This window comes from Urocitellus parryii, chromosome 6 (assembly GCF_045843805.1).
Source record: "Urocitellus parryii isolate mUroPar1 chromosome 6, mUroPar1.hap1, whole genome shotgun sequence".
NCBI classification, from domain to species: Eukaryota; Metazoa; Chordata; class Mammalia; order Rodentia; family Sciuridae; genus Urocitellus; species Urocitellus parryii.
In genome coordinates, this window is record NC_135536.1 from 7,050,337 (window position 1) to 7,075,539 (window position 25,203).

A 25,203-nucleotide genomic window follows, 5' to 3' on the forward strand; every position below is an offset into this window, starting at 1 on the left:
GGGTGTGCGCACGGGCGAGTGTGTATGTGTGTATGTGTGTGCGCGCGCGTGTGTCTCTGTGTGCTTTCTTGTTCTCTTACAGGGTACAATGTTAAAAAGCCACCGCTAGTCGCCCCCAGTGCTCCGACTCTCTGGGTCTTTTTGTCTCTAGTGCAGATTAAACGTCACGTCCGCACTTGAACTTGAATTTTATCCCATTGTACAGAGGCAGCCCCAGCCATAGAGAGACCGAGAGCTCCCAGAGAACCCGGACTCCGCCATCTTCACGTTGCAATCTATAGCTCCCAGTCCGCGCCCGCACCGACCCAGGCGCACTGGGCGAGCCGCCCCTCAGCCCCGCTCCCCCTGGGCCCGCGGCGCCGGGGGAGCGCTGGGGAGCGCTCGCGGGGACTCGGCAGCCCCTCCGGCCGGCGCCAGCCTGCCAGGTGAACTGGGAAGCAGCCGCTCTTGGAGTCCCCCCAGAGCCTCGGAAGGGTCAATCTCCGAGAAAAAAACAGGCAGCCCGCAGAAAACCCAGAAACAACCGAACCGCGGCAGTTTTACATTGCTTTGGGTTTTTTGAGGGGGCGGGGTAAGGGGGTACGAGACAAGTCCCCAAGTTTTCTTTGCTTTTTCTTTTTCTTCTTCTTCTTCTTTTTTTTTTTTATTTGTTTGCATTTTTTTCTTTCTCCCTTTCTGGTGGAAGTGCGCGTTCCACCTACCAGACCCTGAAAGAAAGTGTCAGGAGCCGGTGCAAAATCCGGTTTAAGTTCAAGAAGACATTTAGAAGTCCAAGAGGCCAAGCAGTTTGAAGAAGTGTAACAGATCTTTTTTCCTTCGAAAGAATATATATTTTACAGAGACCAGCCGGTCCGCGGCAAGCTACAGTTCTTCTTCTTCTTCTTCTTCTTTTTTTTTTTTTTTGCCTCTTTTTCTCATTTTAGATCGAGAGGTCTTTCTTGTTTTATTATTTTCTTTTTGCAAACAAAACAAAAAACATCATAGAAGAAAGAGCAAAATAAAGAAGAAGAGGAGAAAGAGAGGGCAAGAGAGGAAGGGAAAAAAAAAAAAACCAACCCGGGCAGAGGAGGAGGCGCGGCGGCGCGGCGGCAGCGGCAGCGGCGGCGGCGGCGGCGGCGGCTCAGACCCCCTCCCCGGCCCCCATCAGTGCAGCTCTCCGGGCGATGCCAGAATAGATGCCGGGGCAATGTCCCGCCGCAAACAGGGCAACCCGCAGCACTTGTCCCAGAGGGAGCTCATCACCCGTAAGTGTCTGCGGCGTGCGCGAGAGGGGCCGAAGAATGGGGCTCTGGGCGCCCGGAGCGGGGGACACCGAGCCCGGCGCAGCCAGGCCCGGCCGGGCGCCGGGGCCGCTCTCTGGCTGGCAGAGCCAGTGGTATCCTCCCGCAGCCTGGTGGGGGGCGGGGGGCCAAAGGAAAGTTTCTTTGCAGCCGGGGAAGCCGGGGCGCTGCGCAGCCACACGCGCCTCGGGGTCGGGGGCCTGCGGAGCCGGCTCCGGGCCGGGGAGGGGGCGCGCAGGCTGGAGGAGGTGTGTGTGTGCTCGCCGAGCCCGGCTGGACGCTAGCCCCTCCGAGCGGCGTGTGTGGCGGCGGCGGCGCTGGTGGCGGGGTTTGGAGAGGAGGGGGAGGGGGCTGGGGGAGCGGAGGGGGAGGGGGGAGCCGGGAAGTGGGGAAAAGTTGGCGAGCGCGTGGGTCCGCGCTGACGGCGCGGGCGGAGGAGACTGGGGTGCGCTCCGGCCTGGAGGAACCGCTGAGCGAGGGGTGGCCGCCGGCTCCCGGTTCTCTGTCGCTGAGCCCAGGCCGGCAGGGCGCCGGCCACGCCGGTCCTAGGATTCCGTAGTCGCCTTTCCCTCCCCTCCGCTGGCTATTTGCAAAAGAATCCAGCTGCGCGGCTGTTTGCCTGGCACCAGCGCCCCCCTCCCCATTTCCCCACCTCCGTCTCCTGGGATGATCTTGCCCGATTTCCCCCACTCCAAAAGGGGAAAAAAATGGTGGTGGGGGTGGGAATTGGGGTTGGTGAAAAATCCCCGCCACGGTGAAAAAAAAAAAAAAAGGTTGTCAGGAGTGGGAAGAGAGGGATGCGCCTGTAAAATAGTAAAATTAAAAAAAAATTAAAAAGGAAGAAGAAAAAAAAGAGGCCTATCAATCTCTTATCCATCTATCTCAGTATCTTTCATCTTCCCTATCTAAATAAACAAGGCAGGTCGCAGCGGAAATCCACCGAATGAAATCGTGTGGATTTCAAGCAAGTGGCGGGGCGTGCAGAGTCAGGCAGCGGGTCAGACACGCAGCAGTTTCCAACGCTCCAGCTGGGTTTATTTAGAAAAGAAAAATCGCGAGCGCGAGCGGCCCAGGTACGACGTTTCAAGGGGAGCCCTCCCGGGTTCCCGCTCTGTTGCACGGGGAAGGTCCGCTCGCGTCGCTCGCAGCCCGCCGCAGCCCGCCGGGGACTCTTCCTCCCGGCGCGCGAACATTTCCCCGCCGTTCCTTTCTGTCGCAGTGCCTGGGTCGCCGTGGCTTTTTTTTATTTATTTTTTATTGCAATGGAAATAAAACATCCTCTGGGTGTCATCGAGACCGGAGACGAGTTGTATTCCTGCAGTCCTCCGCTCACCTCGCCAGGCTGGGGCCGGGCTCCGGCTCAGAGCTGGAGAGGGCTGCGCGCTCAGCCGCCGCCGAGGACTGGCTGCCGGGCGGCCGAGAGCCGAATATTTATGTTATATTTTAAAAAATTTAAATAAATAAATAAATATATAAAGGGGTTCTCCCCTCCCCTGAAAACCCAGCATAGGAGCCATCTGCTCGGAGCAATTGCTGTTGCCATCTCTCCTTTGTTACAGCAGATACATTAGTAAGAATTTGTGGATTTATTATTATTATTTTGGGGGGGAGGAATAGATATTAATGTGAGCTTCTTGGGAGAGGAATGCCTTTTTGGAGGGAGGGAAGAGGACTTCTCTTTTATTTTTCGCTATTGTAACATCAAAGAAGAGTCGCTGGTTGCATTTAAAACAAAATGTTTTGCAACCAGATTTGAGCGTGGTTTGATCAAGGTCCTTTTCGCCAGTTGACATTTCGTTCCTTCACCAAGCCGCAGCAGCAATTGCTTATGCTTATTCTACACTCCCCCCCTTTAGATGGGGTGGTTGTTAAAACGTCTATACTTGCAGACGCCTAATTTCTCCAGGAGGCAATTTGCCCCACGGAGCCTCTGTATAATTGCAAGGGTTGTTTTTGAGGAGGGGGAGTAGGGGGGTGGGGAAGGGGGAGATGTTGGGGGTGCATTGCCGAGCTGGCAGCCGAGACAGGAACCAGGAGCCTTTGCAGTTGTGTGTGAGGGGAAAGAGGCAGGTAGGTTTGCCTGCTTTTGCTCTCCACTCTCCTGGCATTCCTGGGACATCAGGAGAAAACCCTGGGCAGGAGGACTGGTGGCAGCTGGGCATGGGGGCGAGGGGTGCCTGGTGCAACATCCTTCCATCTGGGGAAAGCCACTGATGATACTGGAGCAGGGGCAGCGAGGGAAAGAGAAGCAAAGAAGGGTGATGGGGAGAAAGAGGGGACGGAGATGAGGGCGTGAAGCAATCTGCCTGCTTTCCAGGGGCACAGGGAGTCCTGGTTTGAGCAGGGGTTTAAGCAGGGAGAGTGGTCCAACCAGTTCTCAGACAAGGCTACTTATTATCCAAAAGCAGCTGGCTTTTCTGCCTGTCCTGTGTCACCCTGGAGGTGGGAGCTAGCAGGGAAGGCGACAATCAGAGGCAGTTGAGGCTGCCTGGCCTGGGGATTTGCCTTTCTCCAGACTGTACAGGAGCCCTAGACTTCGGGTGCTCTGGAGCTCAGGCTAGCAAAGCAGGTGCCCTCCCACCTGGTGTTCACATTTGAGATTTTTAAATATGAAAGAAACCACCTAAAACGTAGCCTGATCAGTTGGGCGGCAGCCTGCGGGCCTGTGGGGCAGCAGCCTTAGGTTCTTTAGGGATGATGCAACTTGGGCTAACTGATGTCCTGGGAAACCAGAAAAGCACACAAATAGCATCCGTGTTCTTGGTCAGGGGTCAGGAGAGGGGCTCCATAATGAGTTAGTTCAATTTACAGACAGGGCTGGTGGGGAGAAGAGCAAGGTAGGAGAGAGTGAGGGAGACAGCTGGAAATGAAAACCTGGGCTTCTGGTTTGTTTCAAATGTTTGACCTAGATGAATATAGCTTTTAAAACTGGAGGACAGTCACAGCCATGAATAAAAACAAACACAAAACAATACAGTAACAATAGTGAAAGAGGACGAAAGGGGGGAGCGGCTGACCAGGCAGCGAGAAGGACCCAGAGCCGGCCGTGCTAGACAGGGCCAGGGTGAAGGGAAATGTACTCAAATCCTTGGAGGGGCTGGAGGCTGTCTGAAGAAACTGAATAAACCAAGATGTCCATGATAAATTATGTGACCTCAATTAAGGTGAATTTTCAGCAACCCACCAACAGGTTTCCTTGGAAGATCAATAATTTTCGGTATGAATTCATGATTTTGCAAAACAAACGGAGACCCAGGATTTGACAGGGAAGTTAGGCTAACTGTTTTAATTCCATGGTCGCCTTTTAAATTAGCTTTTGCACTAACTGTATGTTTTGAAGGTGGCTGTGCTTACAATTACCCTAACTCCCTAGAGGATGGTGTATCTACAATGGTCCACCTATCTTTCAAAACTGGGCCTCTGATAAATTTCATAAGACATGGGCCCTCCTTTTCTTCTGTTATTATTATTATTATTATTATTATTTTCTTTTTTGGTAGTTGGGTGGGGACAGTGAAGTTTGTCTCCCTTCTGCACAGAAGGGAACCCCATATCATTAGAAGTGTGATATGTCAGCTGCTTCGATTCCACGGGAGAATAAGAACGTGCTCATGCAAGGTGTTATGCCAGGCTGGTTTTATTCATTTGTAATTCACACCTGAGAGAAAACAGTCGTGAGCATATTTTAACAACTCCTAATATTTTTAAAGGGTATTTTTTTCCTACCTGAAGATTTTGTACTTAGGCATATTTCTTTTTTTTTTTTTTGGGGGGGGGGAGTGTTGTTATCTGCCTCAGCCTTGATGTTGGTGGTTTTGCTTGGCCTTCAGAATATTTTATACCCGAAAAGAAACCATTTCTCCAGTTCTAGGGCAAACATGGTTGTGTTTGGAAGCGGGCCTTAGAAGCATCCAAGGGGGCTGGGATCAGAGGGTTGGGTGAGATGCACTGGTGACCACCGTGTAGACCCAGGGGGTTTTCCTTGATCGAACAAGGGGCCAATTTTGGGTGCATTTGACAGTAATTAGAATGATGTCTCAGGGGAAATGAAGCATGTAAACAGTCCGATTGCGGATCCCGGTTTCCGACTGAGGAGTGAGCATACCAGTTTCCAGGGCCTTATCAGCAGGGAACTCCTGGCTCTGTCTTACAGGCCACACGGCTTGTACCGTGCCTTCCCTTCGCCCTATTCATCTCCTATCCCGATTGCTTTGCATTCTCTGTTGTTTGTTGTGATAAAATACTTTCCAAAATAAACTTTCAGTGGAATTGGCTTTTGGTTCATGGCAAGCCTGAAATTACTGAGCTTCGCCTGGCGCCGCTCGGCAGCTAGGGGGAGCTCGGTGCCCGTGTCATGGCTGGTGGCGCCCCTGCTACAATGGCTAGGAATGGGCTTCCATCAGCAGCCGGCAGTTTACGTTGCTGCAAAATGTCTTAAGTGTGAAGTTGTAATATTGATTTTCCTGTAGAGATTCGTGCAGGACAAAATGAGAATATAAGTTTGAGAAATCTATTTTCAAGCCATCGCCATTGATTTACAAGCCTTTCCTTGGCAGATGGAGGTATTTTCTTTTTCTTTAATTTTCTTTTTCTTCTTTTCTTTCTTTCTTGCATTTTTTTTTAACAATTAAAATTTTTAGTTTTGGATGAGTGTGTTTTCCTGATTTATCTGTGGTCTTGACATTCTGAAAATGACACTCTGTTAAGGCATCTGTGATCCAGCTGGGGGGTCGGGAAGAGGGTTCATCATTTTGGGTAAGGTGCACCGTCACTTTCTGGGTTGCATGTTACAGATCTGGGGATACAGAGAATCGCTGCATTGGGGAGTTTTGTACCTAAAACAGCTTGATGAATGGAAATCCTTTTAGCTCAGAGTTTATAACACTTGGGTTCTCAATTCTGCTTATTAGGTAATGCTCCCCCTGTACTGGAGGAAATAGCACTATTCCACAAAGATGCCAACTCAAATAATGTGCTAAACTTTGTTTAGAAGGAGCATGTGCTTGCCAGGGCCCCTGATGGAGACCTTTCACCCCAGGCAATGCCCTTCATGGATGGCATGTAATGAGACCGTCCCCCCCCTACAACATGTCATTTAGTGCTGGGGAAGATGCATGCTTTGGTCACGGGATTTTTAGGTCTATGCCGTCTTCTTTACCAAGCTGGACAAATCTGCAGACAGCTCAGTCAGCCCGAATCTGATGCTCGAATTCAGTACGTGAGCAGAAGAGGTTGCCCTGTGACAGGAAAGAGTGCTTTATTCTAACCTGAAAGAGAGATAAATTAGGTCAGACAAAAGCCGAGTGCTGTCATCGGCTGGAGAAAGAGGGCCAGCCGTTTATCTGATGATTTCTCTACTTCAGTTAATGTTCGAATGGAGCCGGTTGTAAGCATATAGCGACAGCAAGCTCTCTGGACAACTTAGGGAGGAAGAGCCACCATCACCTCCGGAAGGCTCCGGCCCAGCAGTGGCCTCTGGCCTGCAGAAGACTGTTAAGAAAATTCAGTTTAGGAATCCCCAGTCCTTTGCTGGAACCTGGGGAGCTCGCAGGCTGTGGCTGAGCCCCGACCACAGGCATGACAGTGCACATAAGACAATAAGGAGGACTGGAGGGATGGGTCAGGGTCTTGTCCTTTGAGGACTCTCTCCACTCATCTCCAGGGGCTGGAAAGGAGGACCGTCTGGCTGCCTGATTGGGCCTCACCTTAAGCTGAAACTCTCTAAGGACTTTGGCTTCTGGTGTCACATCTGGGGAGGACAAGGGGAAAATAAATGCTCTCAGGGGACCATGCTCTGCACGGCACGGCACGGCACGGCCAAGTTACTGATACTGGCCGAGGGACCCTCTCTGAAGACGGAGCTAGTTGTAGGCACACTCATGTACATTTTAATGGGACAGAGGTATGGAAGAATGTGTGGGGAGGTACTGACCCAGGGATGAACATCAGTGTCTTCCAGCTGCCGACTGGCTTTGTCACTTTCGAGTACGGTTTATTTACTCACATGATCCAACCTGGGGTCTTGTGTGTTCTGTCTTTTCCCTGCTCCCTGATCCCGCAAATCTGCCTTCCGGCCCCAGGGAGCCAAACGTTGGTGATATCGTTCACATTTTTTCTCCCTGCTCCTCGGGAACAACCGTTTGTTCACCGCCTGCCTCCCTTGAGCAGTAGGTTTTCCCAGGATGTGTATGCAAAGCCCGAGAGCAAGCTATTTGGAGACGCGCGAAAGCACAGAGACACACTTCTTGTGTCTGTCTTCTTCATGAGCTGGTGGAGGGGGTGAGCAGAGTGGCCTCGCTCTTACTGGTAAAAGTGACACTAGATCGGGGTTTGATAAATAGTGCTAGATTCATGGGGACTTGGGTCCGGCATTTTGACATATGCAAGTGTTCTGTTTAGTTGCTGAAATTCAAGAAATTCATTGTTTTTTTTTTTTTTTTTTTTTTCCCTCTATGGCAGCTGATAATTTGCCTGGGTGTTGAATTAGCCAGCCCGAGCTATTTTACTGTAATGAAATCCCAGACCACACAAAATTAAGTAACTTCAAAGTAAAAAGAGGGGGAAAAATCCTCTGTTTTTCCATAACTTTTTTATGACCCCCTTCCACTGAACTGCTGAAATACAAATCCATTTGTGAAACATTCTAATGAGTCTTGTAACATGCAAGGCTGACTCAAGAAAGTCCAATGCCAATGTTATTGTGATTAACATGTGCCGCAAATGGATGCACTGTTTAGAATTTTTTTAGAAATGGGGTCATGTTGAAATTTCTACCTTGGAAACGAGATGTTGGAAGCAGCTCTTGCCCTCGTGATGTTGCTGTCGGCCTCTGAGAATCTGAATTCTTCCAGTCCAAGCCTCGTGGTCCAGGGGCCCTTATGGAAGTCCTTTTTACTGCTGGCACCTTTGAAAAAGCATGATGTTAAATAAAACAAATCTCTTCATTTGGCCACAAAGAATGCTTTTGTGTCACATCATTATGAGCCCCATTGTGGCTCTGAGATTAAGGAATTTGCAGTTTTGTAGAAGAATGTGTTAAGAAGGTGTTCTATAGTAGGAAATTGTTTTTTTTTTTTTTTTCTACCCTCCTTTAAGGAAGTGTTTTACTCAAAACATGGGACACTTCATTCTTTGGTGTTGAGGATTTAATCTTTCATTTGTAGCCTTTTAGTAAGGATCTGTGCATATTCGGGATGTGGCTTCCTTATTGGTTTGTTCCTTTTTTTTCTGATTTAGGGTTGATGAGACCCAGATTCCTGAGCTCAGTTTTTGAGGTTCTAGACAAGTAAGTGCAGTGGGGAGGGGAGGAGGCTGGACTCAGCCTGTGGAATGCCCCTGGGTATTTTGTAAGGAACTGTTCTTCATCTGTCCAAAACTAGGCTGGTGTTTCCCAGGACTGTCTGTGTGCACGGGCTTCTCCCTTGCACCACTCAATGTTCCACTCAAGTTTATTGACAATGTGAGTGAGGCTCTTTTTCCCTGTAGCCAGAACCTCTTCACTGATCAGGAGTTCCTTGTTTCCTGGACTGGGGGCTTGGCCCACACCTTTCCCCACTGGCTATGTGAGCAGGAGCCTGGTCATCCTTCCAGAGGGGGGAGCCTGACCCAAGTTGGTGACCATGTTTTGCACTGGCTGTGTATCTTCTTCCCAGATGTCATCATGGTGAAAATTTTACTTCAAGGCCTGTGCTGTGGTTGGCTTAGAGTGGACGGGGTGGTGGCCTTGGTATGCAGCTGTCCCTCCATGGATATGGTCATTGGAGGGTCTGGGAAGGTGCAGGGCTTTGACACCCAGAACAGGTTGGACTCTGCGGTTCACTGAGCATGGTCAGGGCGCAGAGGGCTCCTCCACATAATGCTTCCTGCTTCAGACCCTGCCTGGCCGTGCCCCCTGGCTGCTCCCCTCCTCCCTTCCTCATGTCCTAACCCTGCGCGGCCTTGCGTGGACATCCTTCCCAGCACGTCTCGCTCTGCCTCCGTCTCGGCCTCTGCCAGGCTTCAGCATCCCCTCAGCTGGGAGAACTTCATGAAATCTCTTGTCTTGCCTCTTGAGCATCGTCTGGTCATAGATTATATTTTACACCAAGAACTGATTCCTGCTCTCTCCCATCCACCCACTCCTTGCCCCTCCCCATGGTTGTTATTTTCCCTTGGATCCAATAAATTAAAAATTGATGGCAGCTCAGAAAGTGTTGTGCTCTGTCGCGTGCGCGCCTCGGTGGCGTTTCAGTGTCGCCTGGAGTCTCAGTCCCTCCCTGAACGTTCACATCGAAGAGAATAAAAAGATCCCTTTGCAGATTACTGGTAAGCAAGGGCTTGCGAGCAGAGGCTGCGACTTCGTAGGAAGCAGGTGCAAAGTCTCCTCGGTGCAGAGCTCGGGCGACGGATGCTCTACATCTCTTGTAAACACGAGTACACATCACGATGGCGGCTGTGACGTTGGCGGCATCCGGGTTTAAGAGCCTGGTGCATCTCTCCTCACCCCTCCCTCCCACCCCCCATCACCAAAACAATAATTCTGCCTGGATTTCTTCTGTACTGTTAGCCATTAAAGATAGAGATTTGGATTTGAATTGACACAGAGTGAAGGGGAACAGGAGCCTATGTGCTGTATATGTGGCAGGGCACCTGTGTGTGTGTGTGTGTGTGTGTGTGTGTGTGTGTGTGTGTGTGGTGTGCCCACATATATGGAGCGGTGCACATGCCCTGTACTCTGGGGACAGCAGGTGACCGACCTCTTGGCTGGAATTCCCCGTAGGGCAGGTACAGGGGTGGTGGTTAGAGATGGACCCGGTCGGGCGGGGCCCCAGGAGCCCAGCATGTGGGGGAAAGAACTCGCCAGGTGAGGCCTTGCTGAGCCCTCGCAGGGCCCCTGTTAACCTTGTCTCTCCGTTTCTGCCTTCTGCCCCAAATTCCTTCCCAGCAGAGCTGCGACATGGGGAAGTATGTCTTGGGATCAAGTGCTCCCCCTCCACTTAACAACGATGCCCATTATTATTTGTGAAGCTTGATTTCATTGCTTCTAAACGCGTTTACCAGCTGGGAGGAGGCCTAGCCTTGTAAATAAAATGTGGTTTTGTTGTAAAAGAAAACTATGTGTGTGTGTGTGTGTGTGCGCGCGCACACACACACACACACACACACACACATGCATGTGCCTGAGGAAATATATATTTGTTCATACACTTTAGGGCTGAACATTTCAGAAGCCTCCTCAGCCCTCTGATTTCTGACATTTGAGCCAGTTGCCTGCTGTGTCCATTCATTTTTCCTCTTAATGAGTCAAACATTGTTGCCATCGCTGGCTCGCTGATAGTATACAGAGAGCAGAGCTATTTTGCAGGGCCGCCTGACACTGGGGAAGTTTCATAAAAGCACCTCTCACCATATCTTTTGCCCTATTATTTAAGGCCCAGCTTTGCTGGGTGTGGCTGTAGGAGGACTGGTTTGTGGGGCTTGGGGATTTGAAGGGCAGCTTTAATTTGTCTCTTCTCTTTCCTGGGGCTTTCTCCTCTCTGGTGGCAGTTTGGACCTCCGAGGCGGTGCAGAGTTGGGGTCACGTATAAACCAGGTGTCCACAGGGTAGAGGAGGGGCTCCTGAGGACGGAGCACCTTCTCACCTGCCTCTTCTCAGGACTTGGCTGAGTGGTTCTTTCTCCCTTTCTTTCTTTCATTATCGGTACAGTTCTAAGAAGGAACACACGCACGCTGCACCACACACACACACACACACACACACACACACACACACACATGCACGAACACTGACACACACCCAACAGGCCCAGCCCGGTATCCGCCTGCCAGCGGAAATGAAACCACAGTCTTTGGGGTGTCGTTGCAGGCCCTGAGCTTCAGGCCTGAGCTGCCTTGGCCCACCTGCTTTGACCCAGAAGTAGAGTGGTTTGGGGTTCAGGGGACTCTGCTGCCTGGCGCCGAGGGCAACCTTCCCTCCAGGTGTCACATGGAGCAGGTCAGAGCTCAGTGCTCTGCAGCCTGGGGGTGGGGAGAGGAATCCCCAGTCTGTGGAGTTGACAGGGTGGACATGCTGAATTCTTGGGAGTTTTATTTTTTAAGGCTGGAAGTTGGAGGGGAAGGAGGGAGGGGTTTTTTTGGCCTCATTTCTTTTCCTCCCAACTCCCTCAGAGGCAGTGAGTTGGGTCCAGGTCTGGGCATGGAGACCCAAGTTCAGAGCTGAGCCTGGAGCCCTGGCTAGTCTTGGGCTGCCTGAGGGAGGCTGGCAGGGCCTGGCTCCCCAGGCTGGTTGGCTGTGAAGGGACTTGACACTGAAATCGGGTCTGTGGCACCGTCAATGGCACTGGCACTGGGGACCTTCAAACTCAATGACTGGGGCTCACAGGGCTTGCTTCACGAGGGCGGTGAAAGACAGGGAACACCAGAACACAGAGGGAGGGAGCACCAGATGTTACCCCGAGAGAGAGAGAGAGAGAGAGAGAGAGAGAGAGAGAGAGAGAGAGAGAGAAGAAGAACTGGTACAGAGTCTTGGCCAAGGAGGCCTGGAGACCGAGGGATGCTGGTGGCCAGGCCTGTGTGACCTTTGCTAATTTCAAAATCTATCTGTGTTTCTTTTGAATTAGGAAATGCATCTGTAGCTTAACACTTCCTAGCAGAGAGGAGGTCTCTCGGCTGGCTAGAACGTCTACCCAGGAGGGTGCACGTGGCTGTAAATGTTCAGAAAAAAAAAAAACCAATAAAAAAGTCAGCTGAAGAGTCAATTAGAAGACAGAAAGAGCTCCTGGCACTTAGCAAGGGCGACCAAGTCGGGAGTGTGGAGGCCACGTTGTTTTTATCAGTGCTGTGCAGGAGGCAGCGGGCCAGGCTGCTCAGGGGTGGCCTTTAGAAGGGAACCAGGTACCTACCTTGCCCCTGTTCCGTTTGAATTCTCAATTTCATTTTGTCCTTTTTTTTTTTTTCTTTTTTTCTCTTTTCAGCTCATTTCCTTTGTGCTTCTCTCTCTCTCTCTCTCTTTTTTTTTTTTAACAAAACAATATTTTGACATCCTCCTCCCATTTATTAGCGCTCCTTCTCTAGAAATGGCGCACAATACATCCTTATATTTCTAAAGAACTGTTTTCACAGCCCTCTCCTTTGGCTCTGAAATTATGTATATGTAATTGGTAATTAAAGGTGCGAGCTTTTCAATATAAACAGTATTGCTCAATGTTAGATCATTAAAGGGAAAAGAGGCACCGAATAATTACCTTTTACGTCCTGACAAACCGTTCACAGGCTTCTAGGCTCTCCCTCCAACCACTGTTCAGCGGGAAGCTTGTGATTACATTTGAACCATAGCAAAGCATCTTTTCATAAAATAAATTGGTAAATTAATTATGTAGCATTGTCTCCAAACTCCTTTTTAAGTAAACTCCGATTTCTTTTTAAAGTGTAATTAATGGTCTGTGGGACCGGCTTTGTGAGGACTGTTTCTTTACCTTGTCGGATCTTTTTGTTCGAGGTTTGCAGACGGCAGATGTAGGATTTCCTCATCTGCGGGGTGTTTTTGTGCTGCCACTTTTCTGACGCATTTCTACGTTTAATTCATCAAGGGCCCTGTCTGCCCTGCTGTAACCACAGGCAGGATCTCCAGTCGCGATTTCCCTTCTCAGCGATACCTGTTCCTCTCCCTGTCCACGCACAGTTCGGACTTGACGGTCTACGTCACCAGCCCCAGCTTCTGTGCTGAGTTTTCCCCACGGGCTCTCCGGGGCCCTGAGCAAAAGTCTGCCTTCAGAAAGCACAGAGCAGTGATTTCTATGTCGGATGGAAGATGCCACAGAATTTTTTCCTTAAATTATCTGTTCTTTGGCTCCGTCCTTTTGGTAACTTCACTGCCACGGAATGCATTTCCCTCCCTCCCAGTCCTTCTCCCCGTCCTTCTGTGGTTCTCATTATCCTTCCCTAAATACCACATGGCTGGAGGCTGCAGATCTACCTGCCTCCTTGGCCTTACACCCCAGGCTCCTCTGAAGGTCCTGCCACTTGCCCTGCCTACAACCCCACTGACGCCTGCTCTCAGAACATTCCAGGCCGAGTCTGCTCAGGCCTCAGGGACTCTGAACCCTGCTGTCACCCACTTCCCCCTATTGAGGACACTTTTGGCTGTGGACTTCTGCAGTTTCCCCTTGAGAGGGTGCTGAGTTTTGAGGCATCCATTAGCTTCAGAATATCCAGGTCCCGTGCTCCTTCCCAGCATCGTCCCTGCGAAGACAACCACCAGAGGCAATATACTGGTGGCTAAAGAAACAGGAAAACATACAGCCCATCGGACACGTGCTTAGGTATTTGCCAAGAAATGCTTTTGGAGTCTGAAGAATTTTTTTTTTTTCTTTTTCTTTTCTATTTCTGAGCATGAAAGTAAAACCAACCAACAAAAAGGGGCAGAGAGGAGCGGATGGGGCGCTGAGGGGCGCTGAGGGGTGCTGGGGAGCAGGCCAGCCTGTTCCCCTGCGCCGACCGCCTGGCCCCTGCGCCCTTCTGCAGCAATCCTGTCTCCCTTCCGTGGCTTTTGGAACCTGACACTCACTTGTCGCTTTCTGAGCGTGTGGGCTTCTTTCTCTCACAAGGACCGGCCCTCCACGCCCGTCTGGGTTTCTGTTTCCTAGTTTGGTGTGAGGCCAGGGCTCAGGTAGAGGAATGTGAGGAGGATGGGTATGAATGGGAGGACAGGAACATGAATGGAAGCGTCCCAGGGAAGGGAGGGCTGGCAGGTCTGCCCAAGCAGGGGGACTGGGCTCTGGCTCCCTGCTTCCCAGCCCTGGCTGCCCAACCCGTCACCTGGGGAGCCTCGCACAATGCTCATGTTCAGTCCTACGGTGATGGAGCCGGGGTGCGGCTGCCTGGGCATCAGAATATTTCGAAGCTCCCCAGGTGATGCTCAGATACCGTGAGGCTTGAGAGAGACGTCTCCAGCTGGTACTGTTCACCGCCAGGACGGGTGTGACGGGCGTGTGTACATGTGTGTTCGGATGCTGTGTTGGGGAGAAACTGGCAGAAAACACGCCAGGAAGCAGTAAAACCAGCACCACCCATGTGGTACCCTCTGGGAGTTCGGATGTCTCTCCCGGGGCCTCAGAGTGCCCGGTTGGGGGGCTGGCAACCCCTGGTCCTGGGGAGGGCACCCTGAGCCCCAGCAGCCGGCAGCAGAGGGTGTCTGCTTCTTGGAGGGAAGGTGGGGAAGGAGCGCCGGGTGCCTGTGATCGCCTAAGCCCATCTCTGTCTTCTCTGCCCCTCCCCTGTCTCCAGCAGAGGCTGACCACGTGGAGGCCGCCATCCTCGAGGAAGATGAGGGTCTGGAGATAGAGGAGCCGAGCGGCCTGGGGCTGATGGTGGGTGGCCCCGACCCTGACCTGCTCACCTGTGGCCAGTGTCAGATGAACTTCCCCCTGGGGGACATCCTGGTTTTTATAGAGCACAAGAAGAAGCAGTGTGGCGGCGGCCTGGGTGCCTGCTACGGCAAAGGCCTGGACCAGGGCAGCCCGCCACCCTCGCGCCCCGAGCCCAGGAAGGTGTCGGAGCCGGTAGAGATCGGGATCCAGGTCACGCCCGATGAAGACGACCACTTGCTCTCGCCCACGAAAGGCATCTGCCCCAAGCAGGAGAACATTGCAGGTATGGAACGTGGCGCTCACCTGGCCGCTGCTGAGGCCGCCTCCCGGGTCCCGCGCCCTTGGTCTGAGAGTGCTGGTGCTGCGGGAGGTCTGGGGGCTTCCAGCATGGCCTCTGGGGCTCCCCCTTTCCGAGGGCCCACCATCAGGGTGACCCTCTGGAGGAGACAGGCCTGAGGCTCAGGGATGCCCTTGGGCCTGGTAGGGCGCTTTGCTTTTGGCGAGGGGACTCAATGGTGGGGCCTAACCCAGAGGTGGCCAGGAACACAGAGTGGAGATCTGGGAGTCTGTGTGGTGCACTCTCTGCTGGTGATCTTGGCTCAGTCCCTGGCTTTGGAGCTGGACAGTCTGGGGTTGGAGTCTGTTCTTTACAACTGGGATCCATCAGTCTGCCCTGCCGTGAAGTGGGCTAGGGGACCCTGGTCTCTGAGGACTCTTGTGAGGACTGAGGAGACGGTGAGCATGGCCATGACTGGTAGGCCTCCCCGAGCGGGGGCACTTCTCACGTTGCCTGATCCCCAGGGTAGGTCTGGGGGAAGGGAGCACTGTGTCCCTTCAGGAGGTTGGACATGCCACCTGGCTAACCTGCACAGCGTGTCTAACCACCTTCAGAACAGGTGTGGGGCTTTGCCTGCACCCCCCAGCAAGGTTCCTTTGCAGTGAGTCCTACCTCCTGGCCACACCATGGCATGCTGGTCCCCCCCGGGGAGCCACTGCTCTGCGTGCAAACCAGACTGTTCATACTTCTGAGCCCGGGAGGTCTGTGGGAGACAGGGGCCCCTGGCCTGGCCGTGTTCCCTGAAACTGCAGCCTGTCCTGGAGTGCCACAGGAATCAGAGCTCAGGCAGAGAGGAGTTGGAATCCTGCTGGTTGACTTGGGGCTGGTCACCTCATGAGCCTAAGTTTCCCCATTTGTCAACAAGGCACGATGTCCCCTGCAGGCCTAGGATGAGGGTTTAATGCAGGGGGAGTCCCCAAGTCCTTTGCCAGTGCAGCTTTTCTCCCAGGGGTCCCCTGTGGCTCTGCAGCATGCCAGTAGGTGGCCTGCTGGGAAACTGTGTGGCTGGACCCCACCGTGTGGGTCCTGGAGGCCGAACAGGGCACTGGAGGGACTGGAGGTGATAGAGGTGGGTGTGGCAGGGCCCGCCTGTGACCCAGGAGGGGTAATTCAGCAAGCCCATCTCCAGCACGTGGCAGCTTTGTGACTTGGGGCCTCGCTCTGCCCACCTGGGATGAGGTGGCCAATGGTGTCCAGGAGGTCGTTGGAGGTTCCTGCGGCCCGTGCTGGGCAGTGGGAGACCCGGTGCACCAGCCTGGCCCTCACACCTTGCTTTTTTGGTGGGTGCCCAGCTTGAGATCATATCCTCCTTCCCAAAAGCAAGGGGTGATGCTGCATGGTTGGGACCCAGCCATCAGGAGAGAGGGGTGCTGGGTCCTGTGACTGTGTGCCTACCACCCAAGGGACAGTTTCCAGCAGTGGATGAACACCCGCTGTCACTGTCCACAGATTTTTCAGGGGTGGCCTCTGGTGAGATCCCCATTTATTTCTCAATGCACAGACCCACAGCTTTTCCCCCAAACACCTGAATTCTCATGTCACATTGAAGGTGTTTCCAAGGAGAGTCTTTGGGTCCCCATGGCGAGTTTAAGAAAGTGACTCAACATGATTTTATACCAGGAAAGGCTGATCTCCGAGGCTGCTTTGTCCTTACCCTCGGTCCCTCTTACACCCTGTTTTTTTTTTTTTTTTTTCTTTTCCCCTTTTTTGGGTAGTAATACTGCAGCAGGCTCCAGTATTTTTATTTTATGTGTGACGAAAGATATTCTTGGCCTTTCTGTTCGGCAACAGGACGAATGGATTTCTTCATTTTAGAAGAAATATGTAAAATAATCCCTCAGAAGTCTAAAGAGATATGTTTGTTCAAAGCATTTAAAATGTTATTTTAATCAAAGACACACCACAGTCTACACGCTGTGTCAGCGGCGGACGACCCTTCCATTTTAACAGCCTATCACGGGCTCCTTTCTTGTCCCCGTTCTTCCCATTTCCCTCCCTACTTTGGTACCAACTTTTCTTTTCGTTCCTTTTTTTTTTTATTTAATAAAAAAGGAAAGATTAAAGAATAAAACTTCAGTGGCTCAAATGTATAAAGTAATTTAATATGGTGGGAGCATTAATTATTTTAGCTTAATTGAATTCTGAGGACTGCCGTCGTTGCAGTTTTTGAAGACAAGCCCTGTTTATTATTTCTCTGTGTAGATTAACAGTAAAGGAAACACAGATAACTTTCAGTTATTTATTGTAAAATAAATGTGTCAATTCATGTGTAAAGCAAGCTGCTCAAAGATAATTGAGTCTTTATATTTTAAGAGGGGAACTAGGAATCATGGGTGCTTCTCTGCCTGGGCTTCCGGAAACCCGCACAGCTGCTGCCCAGGCCCTTGGCACGGCTGGCCTGGCTGGGCCCCTCGACTCCTGCCTTCAGGCCACGGCTCCAAGGGTCCTTCAGCTGCTTCATGGGCTGCTGTTGTCCCTATGGCCTCGTTGGCCCTGGTCAGTCGCTGGCAAACGTTGGGACCCTACCTCTGGCTTTGGCTGCTGGTGTGGCTGAGCCCAAGGCCAGGTGGCCATGAGGGTCCCCCCGTGCTGATCCCATGCCTCTGCTTTCCCCGCCAGGACCTAGGCTTTTCTCTTAGCAGGTGCTTCTAGAAGCGGGGACCCCAGAGATGGATGGGAGGGCTGGCCTAAGTTCTTCAGTCCCCAGGGTGCGGACCACTGTGGGAACGGGGTCGGTCATTGCATGGGGGTGTGGGCCCCGTGTCCACCTTCTGTCCTTTCCTTCCTTCCTTCTCTCGTGATAAATAGGAAGGTGAGGGGAGGCGTTTTCTGGAGCTTCGTCTTCCGCAGGACATGCCTCCATTCATTCTCTGAGCACCTGTGACCCTTTCCTGTCCTGGGCGCCTAGGCTGAGAGGAGAGCCCCCAGGGGAGGGAGAGGAGGTCTCTGTGGGGACCGTGGCCGGGTGTGAGCTGGTGGCAGTCCTGTCCTTGACTCGTGTGATGTTGGTCCAAGGCCAGACCTCCAGCATCTGCTGTGGGCAGACGGGCTTCCTGGCTGTGTGTCTCCAGGCCCACCTGGGGGCGGGTGGCTCTGTCTTTGGCCTGGAGGTGAGTCGGGGGTGTCCCGAGGTCCCTTCCTGTGGCCTCTCCCTGCCCCTGTTGAGGTTCTGCTGGAGCACAGGTCCATGTGTGGGGGGCAGAGCTCCCTGGACCCTGGGAGGGGAGACGAGAGAGGTTCTAGGTGTGGCAAAGAGCAGAAATCACTGAGCAGTTATCTGGGAGGTGCTCTGAGGAGGACTGGGGAGGAGGGGACCTGGTATTTGGCGTTTGAAGGCCTTGTGCAGCTTGGGAAAGAACGCAGCCCAAGCAGGAGCCTCCCCTGCTCCCGCCAGTCTGCGGCCTTGACTCGACCTCTTAGCCTCAGTTTCCTTGTCTGTGAGGGTACTTAATGATGATTGGGTGGTTTTTTTTCTTTTTTTTTGGTGTGTGTGTTGGGGGGGTACTGGGGGTTGAAGCCAGGGGTGCTCTACCCATGAGCCACACTCGCAGACCTATTTTTTAAATTATTATTTTGAGGCAGGGTCTCCCTAAGTTGCCCAGGCAGGCTTTGCATTTGTGATTCTCCTGCCTCAGTTGATTCTCAAGTGGCTGGGGTCACAGTTGTGAGCCGCCACACCCGGCGACGGTTGGGTATGTCTGACGTGTCTGTGCCTGGTACACGTGGACGTAGCCATGTGCACGCAGGAGCTGCTTCTTGGTGCTTTGCTGTTCCCAGCTCTGACACACTTTGGGATGTTGGAGTTACCGGCAGAGGTCTCTTTGGAATGGGGCTCCCCATTGAGAGTTGGGGGAAAAGTCCTTTGGGTCTGAGGATTTCACCATCACAAACGCTGTCAGAGCGAATCCACTGCGGTCGGTTCGTGTCTGCCCTGTGTCTTTTGTCACGTGATGTCACACAGTGACAGCTCTATGCTGGACTCACCCTGGGGAGGGGCTGGGGCCTGGGCGTCTCCTGGGTTGAGCCCTAGTGTCCTTACCTGCTGGCCGTCCAGGCGAGGTGCCTCACTTTCCTGGCCCGTCTCCTCCTCCACACCTACTTTGCAGTGGTAAACCGAGGGCGAGATGAGATGGGGCTGGGAAACACCCCACCAGCCTGCAGGGGAGCCACAGGCAGCTACCAAGACGCTTCTAGAAAGCCGAGCCGAGGAAAGTGTGGACGCCGCTTGGCAGCATTCAGGGGGCTTGCTTTTCTCAGGCAAAACGTTTGCGTACCGACCTGGGATTTCTAAGCGGTTTCTTCCAGACGCTTCCCTAGCATCACCATTAATAGCACTGGGGCGAGGGGCCTGGTCACTGGTCATTCAGGTTTCCGGGGTATCACCCCTTCCTTAGCCCAAAGAAGCTGCAGCGGGGAGGGTACTGGCCGTCACTCATCAGTTTGCTTTCCCTCCGTCCCCACAAACCCAGAACATAAGTTTTCTGGAGAAGTGCTAAGATAGGCAGCAAGTGACAGGAGGTAGCACATCCCCCTGGGCTGGGAGGTGGCAGGCACTCCCTGCTGGGATGTCCTTGCCAGCTTTGTCTGTCTTCTTCTGGAACCTGGGAGTGGCCAGGGAGGAGCTTGGGGGGTTGTTACAGCAGGCAAGGTACAGAAGGGACTTCAGTTTGGGGCCCAGTGACCAAGACGTATTGGAGAGAAGGGCTTCTGATGAGTCTCAGGATTTACATTGCTGCTCTGGGAATATTTGCTTCAGACTTTAAAAATAAATAAATAAAATAAATGCGAAAAATTATTAGCTTGGCCAGTGGAAGAAACTAAATAACTTGCTTGTGCTGGAAACTGGAGATAAACCCCACTCACAGGTTGTCTTGAGAAACTTGCATTTGATCTATTTGGAGTTGTTATTTTCCTTCCAAATTAAGATTAGTTAAATCCATGTGCGTTGTGGCATGGATTATCTCTTTTTATTATTGAATCATGACAGCTAATTATTAGTTCTGTCTGCACCGAGGAACAGTGCGCTGTCTGTTGAGGGACATGGCCCTGGGCGTAGGCTGGGGGCTGGGTGCAGGTGTTGGCAGGTTGACCTCGCCGCTCAGGCAGGCAGGGGTGATTGGAGGAGCCAGGGGTTCTACTTGGTACTCCTCGCTGTGCTACGTGTGTTTCCTGAGTTATCTCACTGAATTTTCTAACCTTGAAATAGATATTTCTAGCCCTACGTGGAATTTGGGCTTTGAGAGGTTAAGGGACTTGCGCAAGGCCACAGAGCAAAGGGAGTCAGACCTGGGCTGGCCTGGCTTCCTTGGGTGACTGGAGACAGGAGGCTTTTAGGGAGAGGAGTTTTGCCTCTCTCGTTGGCAGAGCCAGTGGTGACAGGCACTACTCCAGGACCTTATGTGGGGTGGCCCTTGCAGCCCATCACAGACATGGCCTTGGTGGATACAGCCGAGAGTCTGCAGGTCCCTGGAAACCTTGCCTGAGTCTGAGGCACCGTCATCTCCTTTCCTGTTTGGTGAAGGTTTTGGAGAGGCAGGTGGCAGCACAAAAATCAATAAAATATTAATTCACACGGGCCTGGGCTGGGTTTTTTTTCATACATGCAAATGTGTTTTAGGCTATATTCATTGTCACACAGCACCCCCCACCGCATAAATACAAACTGCTTTATTTTGTGGAATTTTGGGTTTGCAGGAGGCTTGCTTGTATGACTTCCAGTTACTCCTTCACCTCCCCAAAGCGGAGCCCCTAGAAGGCTAGAGCTCTCTTTCTCATCTCCAGGCTTGCTAGAAGGTCTGATTTGGACAACGTGGGCATAACATAGGTCCCTGTGGGCTTTGAACTATTTTTAATAATAAAGAGCCATTGGTGGGATCCAAAGGAAGGTTCTGGCCTCCTGATCTGAGCCGGGAGCTGCTTGCTGCCACTCTCCCATCCTTCCCTGAGCGCAGGGCCTTGAGGCAGGCCATCCACGGGGGGTGGAGTTCCAGGGTCTTCACCTGTAGATGCAGCAAGCAATGCCTGTTCTGCTGGCCCTGCAAGGTGGGGGCAGGGGGCAGAGGCTACTCACAAACTACAAACCAGAGCAGAGGACATCAACAGCGCCACTTTGACTTTAGCCCTGGGTTGTAGTGGAATTTTTTTTTTAATTTCAACAAACAAGGACAAAAATACGGGTCACTAGAAGGATGGTTTCTTTCCCCCCTTTGGGGATTTATACAGGTGGTTCCACACTCCCAGCAGCGGGTCAGGAAAGAAGGAAGAGAGCAGAGAAGGACAACTGGGCTCCTGCAGGGAGAACTTAACCAACACTCAGCCTCAGTTATTATTATTGTTAGGGTTTTTATTTGACAATAAATAGTTAGCAGTTGACTTAAATTTTTTATTAGGCACTTGACAGTTCTGTTTTTGTCCTTGTTGCTAATGTTCACGCCTGGCTAATGCATGGCCACTACCTCTAGAATCTGTTAGGAGTGGGCTGTATGTTGGTGATCTGTAAAAACAGGCAGCCTGGCTGTCACCTTTGTGCCCTTGGGGTCACCTTTTCACTGGGGAAACAAAGAGATCTTGGATTTTTGGAGCTTAGTATGTGCTATTTGAAGGGCTTTGCAAAGAGTAACTGATTTCATCCTCCCTACAACCTCATGACATAGGTGCTAATGTGAACCCCACTTCACAGAAGAGGAAACTGAAGCACAGAGATGTTAAGTCATTTGCCCAAGGTCACACAGTGGTGAGTTAGGGCCCAAGGTGTCAACTCCAGCAGTCAGCTCTTCACTATAGAAACCAGGGCTGCCCGTGGTCACATTTCGTCCTGCGTTCCCATCAACTCTACAAAGATGGTGAAGCAGAAATTGCTTTCATTTTGTAAAGGAGGCAGCTGAGTCTAAGGGTGGCTAAGTGCTGTCATAGCCACCCCAGGAGTCGCTGGTGGCAAGAACCAGGCTCCTGGCTCCCCAGGGTCACCCTGGGTCTTCACTGGGCCATCACCATCTCCCAGCAGCCTAGGCCCTGGGGGATCCTGTGGTCTTTTAATGCTCCTGGTGCAGAACCTCTGCTCCTAGCTGGGTGATGAGGAATGACGGCCAGTCTTCTAAGGATGGATCTCCATCATGGTAGCTGGGCCCTAGAGGGTGTGAAAGAACCTGTCCTCTACATGCCTGTGGACTCTGTGTGGACCGCCGACTGTGGACTGTGCCACTGTGGACTGTGCCTCTTGTGAAGAGCTGCCCCTGACCAGCTGGGTAGCAATTGGCAGGTGGTCTGCTGCACTGCGTTCGGGGAGGGGCAGGCATGGTAGACTCTGGCCTGAGGCCTCATCCTGTGGCTGACAAGCTGTGTGGCCTTGAGTGGGCCCTCTCCCCTTCTGGGCCTGAGCTCCTGAGCTGAGAATGTGCTAAGGAACCACCAGTGGCTTCCAACAGCTGCAAGAGCCAGGCTGGGGGGCGGGGGTGGGAGACCACAGCTTCCCACCTAAATCCCCTCCCATCCAGCAACCCTGACGCGACTCCGCTGTCACATGTGGGGTGCAGGAAGTACGTTTTCTCTGAAGAAGCATGGCTGGCAGTGAAAACTGTCAGAAGAAAGACTCCACAGCGTCCTCTGCCCATGCGGTCAGGTCACCTGGGAGGATTTCTGTACTCCCCGGAGGTTGGAGTTAGCTCAAGGCCCCTCTGGGCCATGCTGCAGTTGTGTGGTTTTGTTTTGTTTTCATTTTGGTAAAAGGGTCCCCAGAATCATTTAAACCTCAGGCTCTGCAAAACCTGGGCCCACCCTGGCCCAGATGCTGCTAGGCTGAGGCTGGTGACCTGCAGGAGGGCAGGGAGCCGGAGCTCCGGAGGCAGAGCAGAGGCCAGCTGCAGAAGGCCAGCTGCCAGGGGCTTCTTTTATTTTTAAGTGGGTTTCTTGCTGGTCTGCTGGTTCTGGTCTGAGGTCCCTGGGTGCTCAGAAAGGAGTCCATGCTGAGGGTGACAGGATGTGGAGAGGGGCCGAGGAACAGGGAGTAGGACCACGTGGGGAGCCACAGATCTGGGAAAGCTTTTGCCAACCACATGGGCAACATGGAAGCTGGGTCCTAGGCACCTTTGGGTGAAAAATAGCACTCCTGGTGTAGAGAGAAGGCAGCTCTTCAGAGGCACCATCTCAGGGCAGCCCTCTCCTCCAAGCCAGGGGTGTTTGATCCTGGCTTTTGTCCTTGGGGAAAGGTAGCTTCCAGGACTTCTGGGCTGTCAGTCTCTGTCAGCCACAACATCGCCTCAAAGGTGCAGGCATTCAGGTGCATGGGTCAGCACCCACCCAAGATGACCCTAAAGGCACAGAGACCTGCAAGCTGACAGCCCCAGGGCCTGGATTGTGCCCCAAGTGATGGAGCACAGATAGACATCTGTCCAATCCCACATGGCAGCCAAAGAACCCTAACCCCCTGATGACTTCAGAAGCCAAAGTCATCCTGGAAAGTCCTTGCTCAGGACAGACCATGCTTTCCCAAGGGTACAGCCTCCCAGGGATCCAGGGGTCCTCTCTTGGGGGGGCCAGGGACTGCTTGTCTTGGACTCAGTGTGACCCCAGTGTGGATTCTTCTCCCTGAAGGAGGAAGTAGAACAAACATTCCAAGACCCCTTCCCACCTCCAGCAACCTAAAAACATTGGGGTTGTAGACCCTCACAACTTGGGTTCTCCCTTGGAGTCTGAGCGGGTTCTTTCCCCCCTCCCACTACGAGTTCAAAGCCAGCCAATTAAGAAACCTAAACAGTGCGGTCTTCACCCTGCATCACTGGCTTGTAAAACTTTCCCTGCAAACGAGGCTTCTTTATTCGCTGGGAAACAGAAGTATGTAATTTTCCTGACCTGGCCTTTGCTTTGGGGAGACGAGGAAAGACAGAGAAATCATTTCCATAAACAGACAAGCCCGGAGGCCACAAACGAGGTCCACACTCCGGTGTCGGGGCATGCGGACCGCAGCGAGGCGGGCTGGAACGCGGAAAGCGGCGAGCGGCGGGGAGGCGGGTCAGCGCGGAGCGCTCTGCCGTGGGGTGCCTGTGGGGGAGTGGTGGCGGTGGGGCGGGGGCATCAAAGTCCTCCCGACCCTGCCACTGAACCTTTGCTCCCGCTCCCAGGAAACCAGGCGCCACCAGTGCAATTTCCCAAGTTCCCCGACGATCGCAACTTGCAAGACTCTGGTCGCCCCCGCCTGCGGCACCCACTTCTTACACTCGGACCCTAGCGCTCCCCATGCCCATGCCAACCCTCGCCACGTGCGAGAGCGGCCCGAGCAGCTCCTGCCCTGCAGGCGTGGGAGTTAGGCCCCGCCCTCCCGGGGCTGCGAGGTTGGGGTCCGTTAGCGCCCCTTTTACGCCCAGGCAGAGTACCTAATGGCCTTCCAACAGGCGGATGGGTGAGCCCTGGCGGGGGCGCGGAACTGACCCGCACCTCCCGGACCGCACCACGCAGACAATCGGGCAACTTCGAGACTGTGCCAGGGGCTTTCCCTGCGGCGGTGTTTCTCTGCGCCTGGCCCGCGTTTCACCGTGCCTCGGGACGAGCCTGGTCCTCTCCCTGCCCCTGGCCTCTCCAGCCTGCGCCCAGGGCGCGCTGCTCTATGCCCATAGGCCATCCTCTTCCCGCTTTCCCCTCCTGGGTCTCTCCGCGCACGTTGATTGTGCCTTCCTGGGTGGGAGGGCTGGGGGGCTTCAGGCCCATGCATAATTCGGGGGCTTAATGGGCCAGCTGCCCAAGCGGGGCGGCGAGGGGCGGGCGGAGGCGCAGCGAACCCTGCCCGCGTCTGGCCCTGCCGGGAAGGCGCGCTCCTTTCTTCCTCCCATGACAGCTCCCCTCCCCCTCTCGGCCCGGGTCCGAGGAAGGCGCGGGGTGGGCGAGTCGAAGGGCTAACCGTAGGGAGGGGGCGTCCTTAGTGCTTCCGCGTAACTTTTGTTTGGGGGGCTGGGGCGTGCAGCGATCGAAGCCGCCTCGGGACCGGCTCCCGTGGGAGCTGGAATACAGGTTTCCTCTCGGCCCTCTGCAGCCCTGGAGTCTGTTTTCCGTGCCCCTTCCCCCTGGCGGCCCCCGTCCAGCCGCAGCCCTGCAAGCACGCCCCTGGCCCGGGGCCAGCCCCCTTCCCGGGCTGCCGGCGGAGATGGATGGAGGCGGAGACCCAAGGTCAAGGGCGGGGAGTCCGGGGGCCCAGGGCCCCTTTGTGCTCGCCGGCCGCCCCTCCTCCACCGGTTGCTCTCTGCTTGGCCCC

General features: G+C 53.3%; 1 protein-coding gene across 6 annotated transcripts in view; it reads left to right on the plus strand.

Annotated features, from left to right (window-relative positions):
• Positions 1–1,186: 1,186 nt before the first annotated feature.
• The window catches only part of Bcl11b (BCL11 transcription factor B), an 85,218-nt gene continuing 61,201 nt past the window's right edge, over positions 1,187–25,203 (plus strand). For 3 of the 6 annotated variants that reach the window (XM_026399433.2, XM_077799942.1, XM_026399435.2), the window contains exons 1-2: positions 1,187–1,244; positions 14,544–14,909. In XM_026399433.2, the coding sequence (XP_026255218.1) occupies positions 1,187–1,244; positions 14,544–14,909 (424 nt within the window). The remainder of the gene's footprint in view (positions 1,245–14,543; positions 14,910–25,203) is intronic. The other 3 variants (XM_026399434.2, XM_026399436.2, XM_026399437.2) reach the window with 2 other exon arrangements.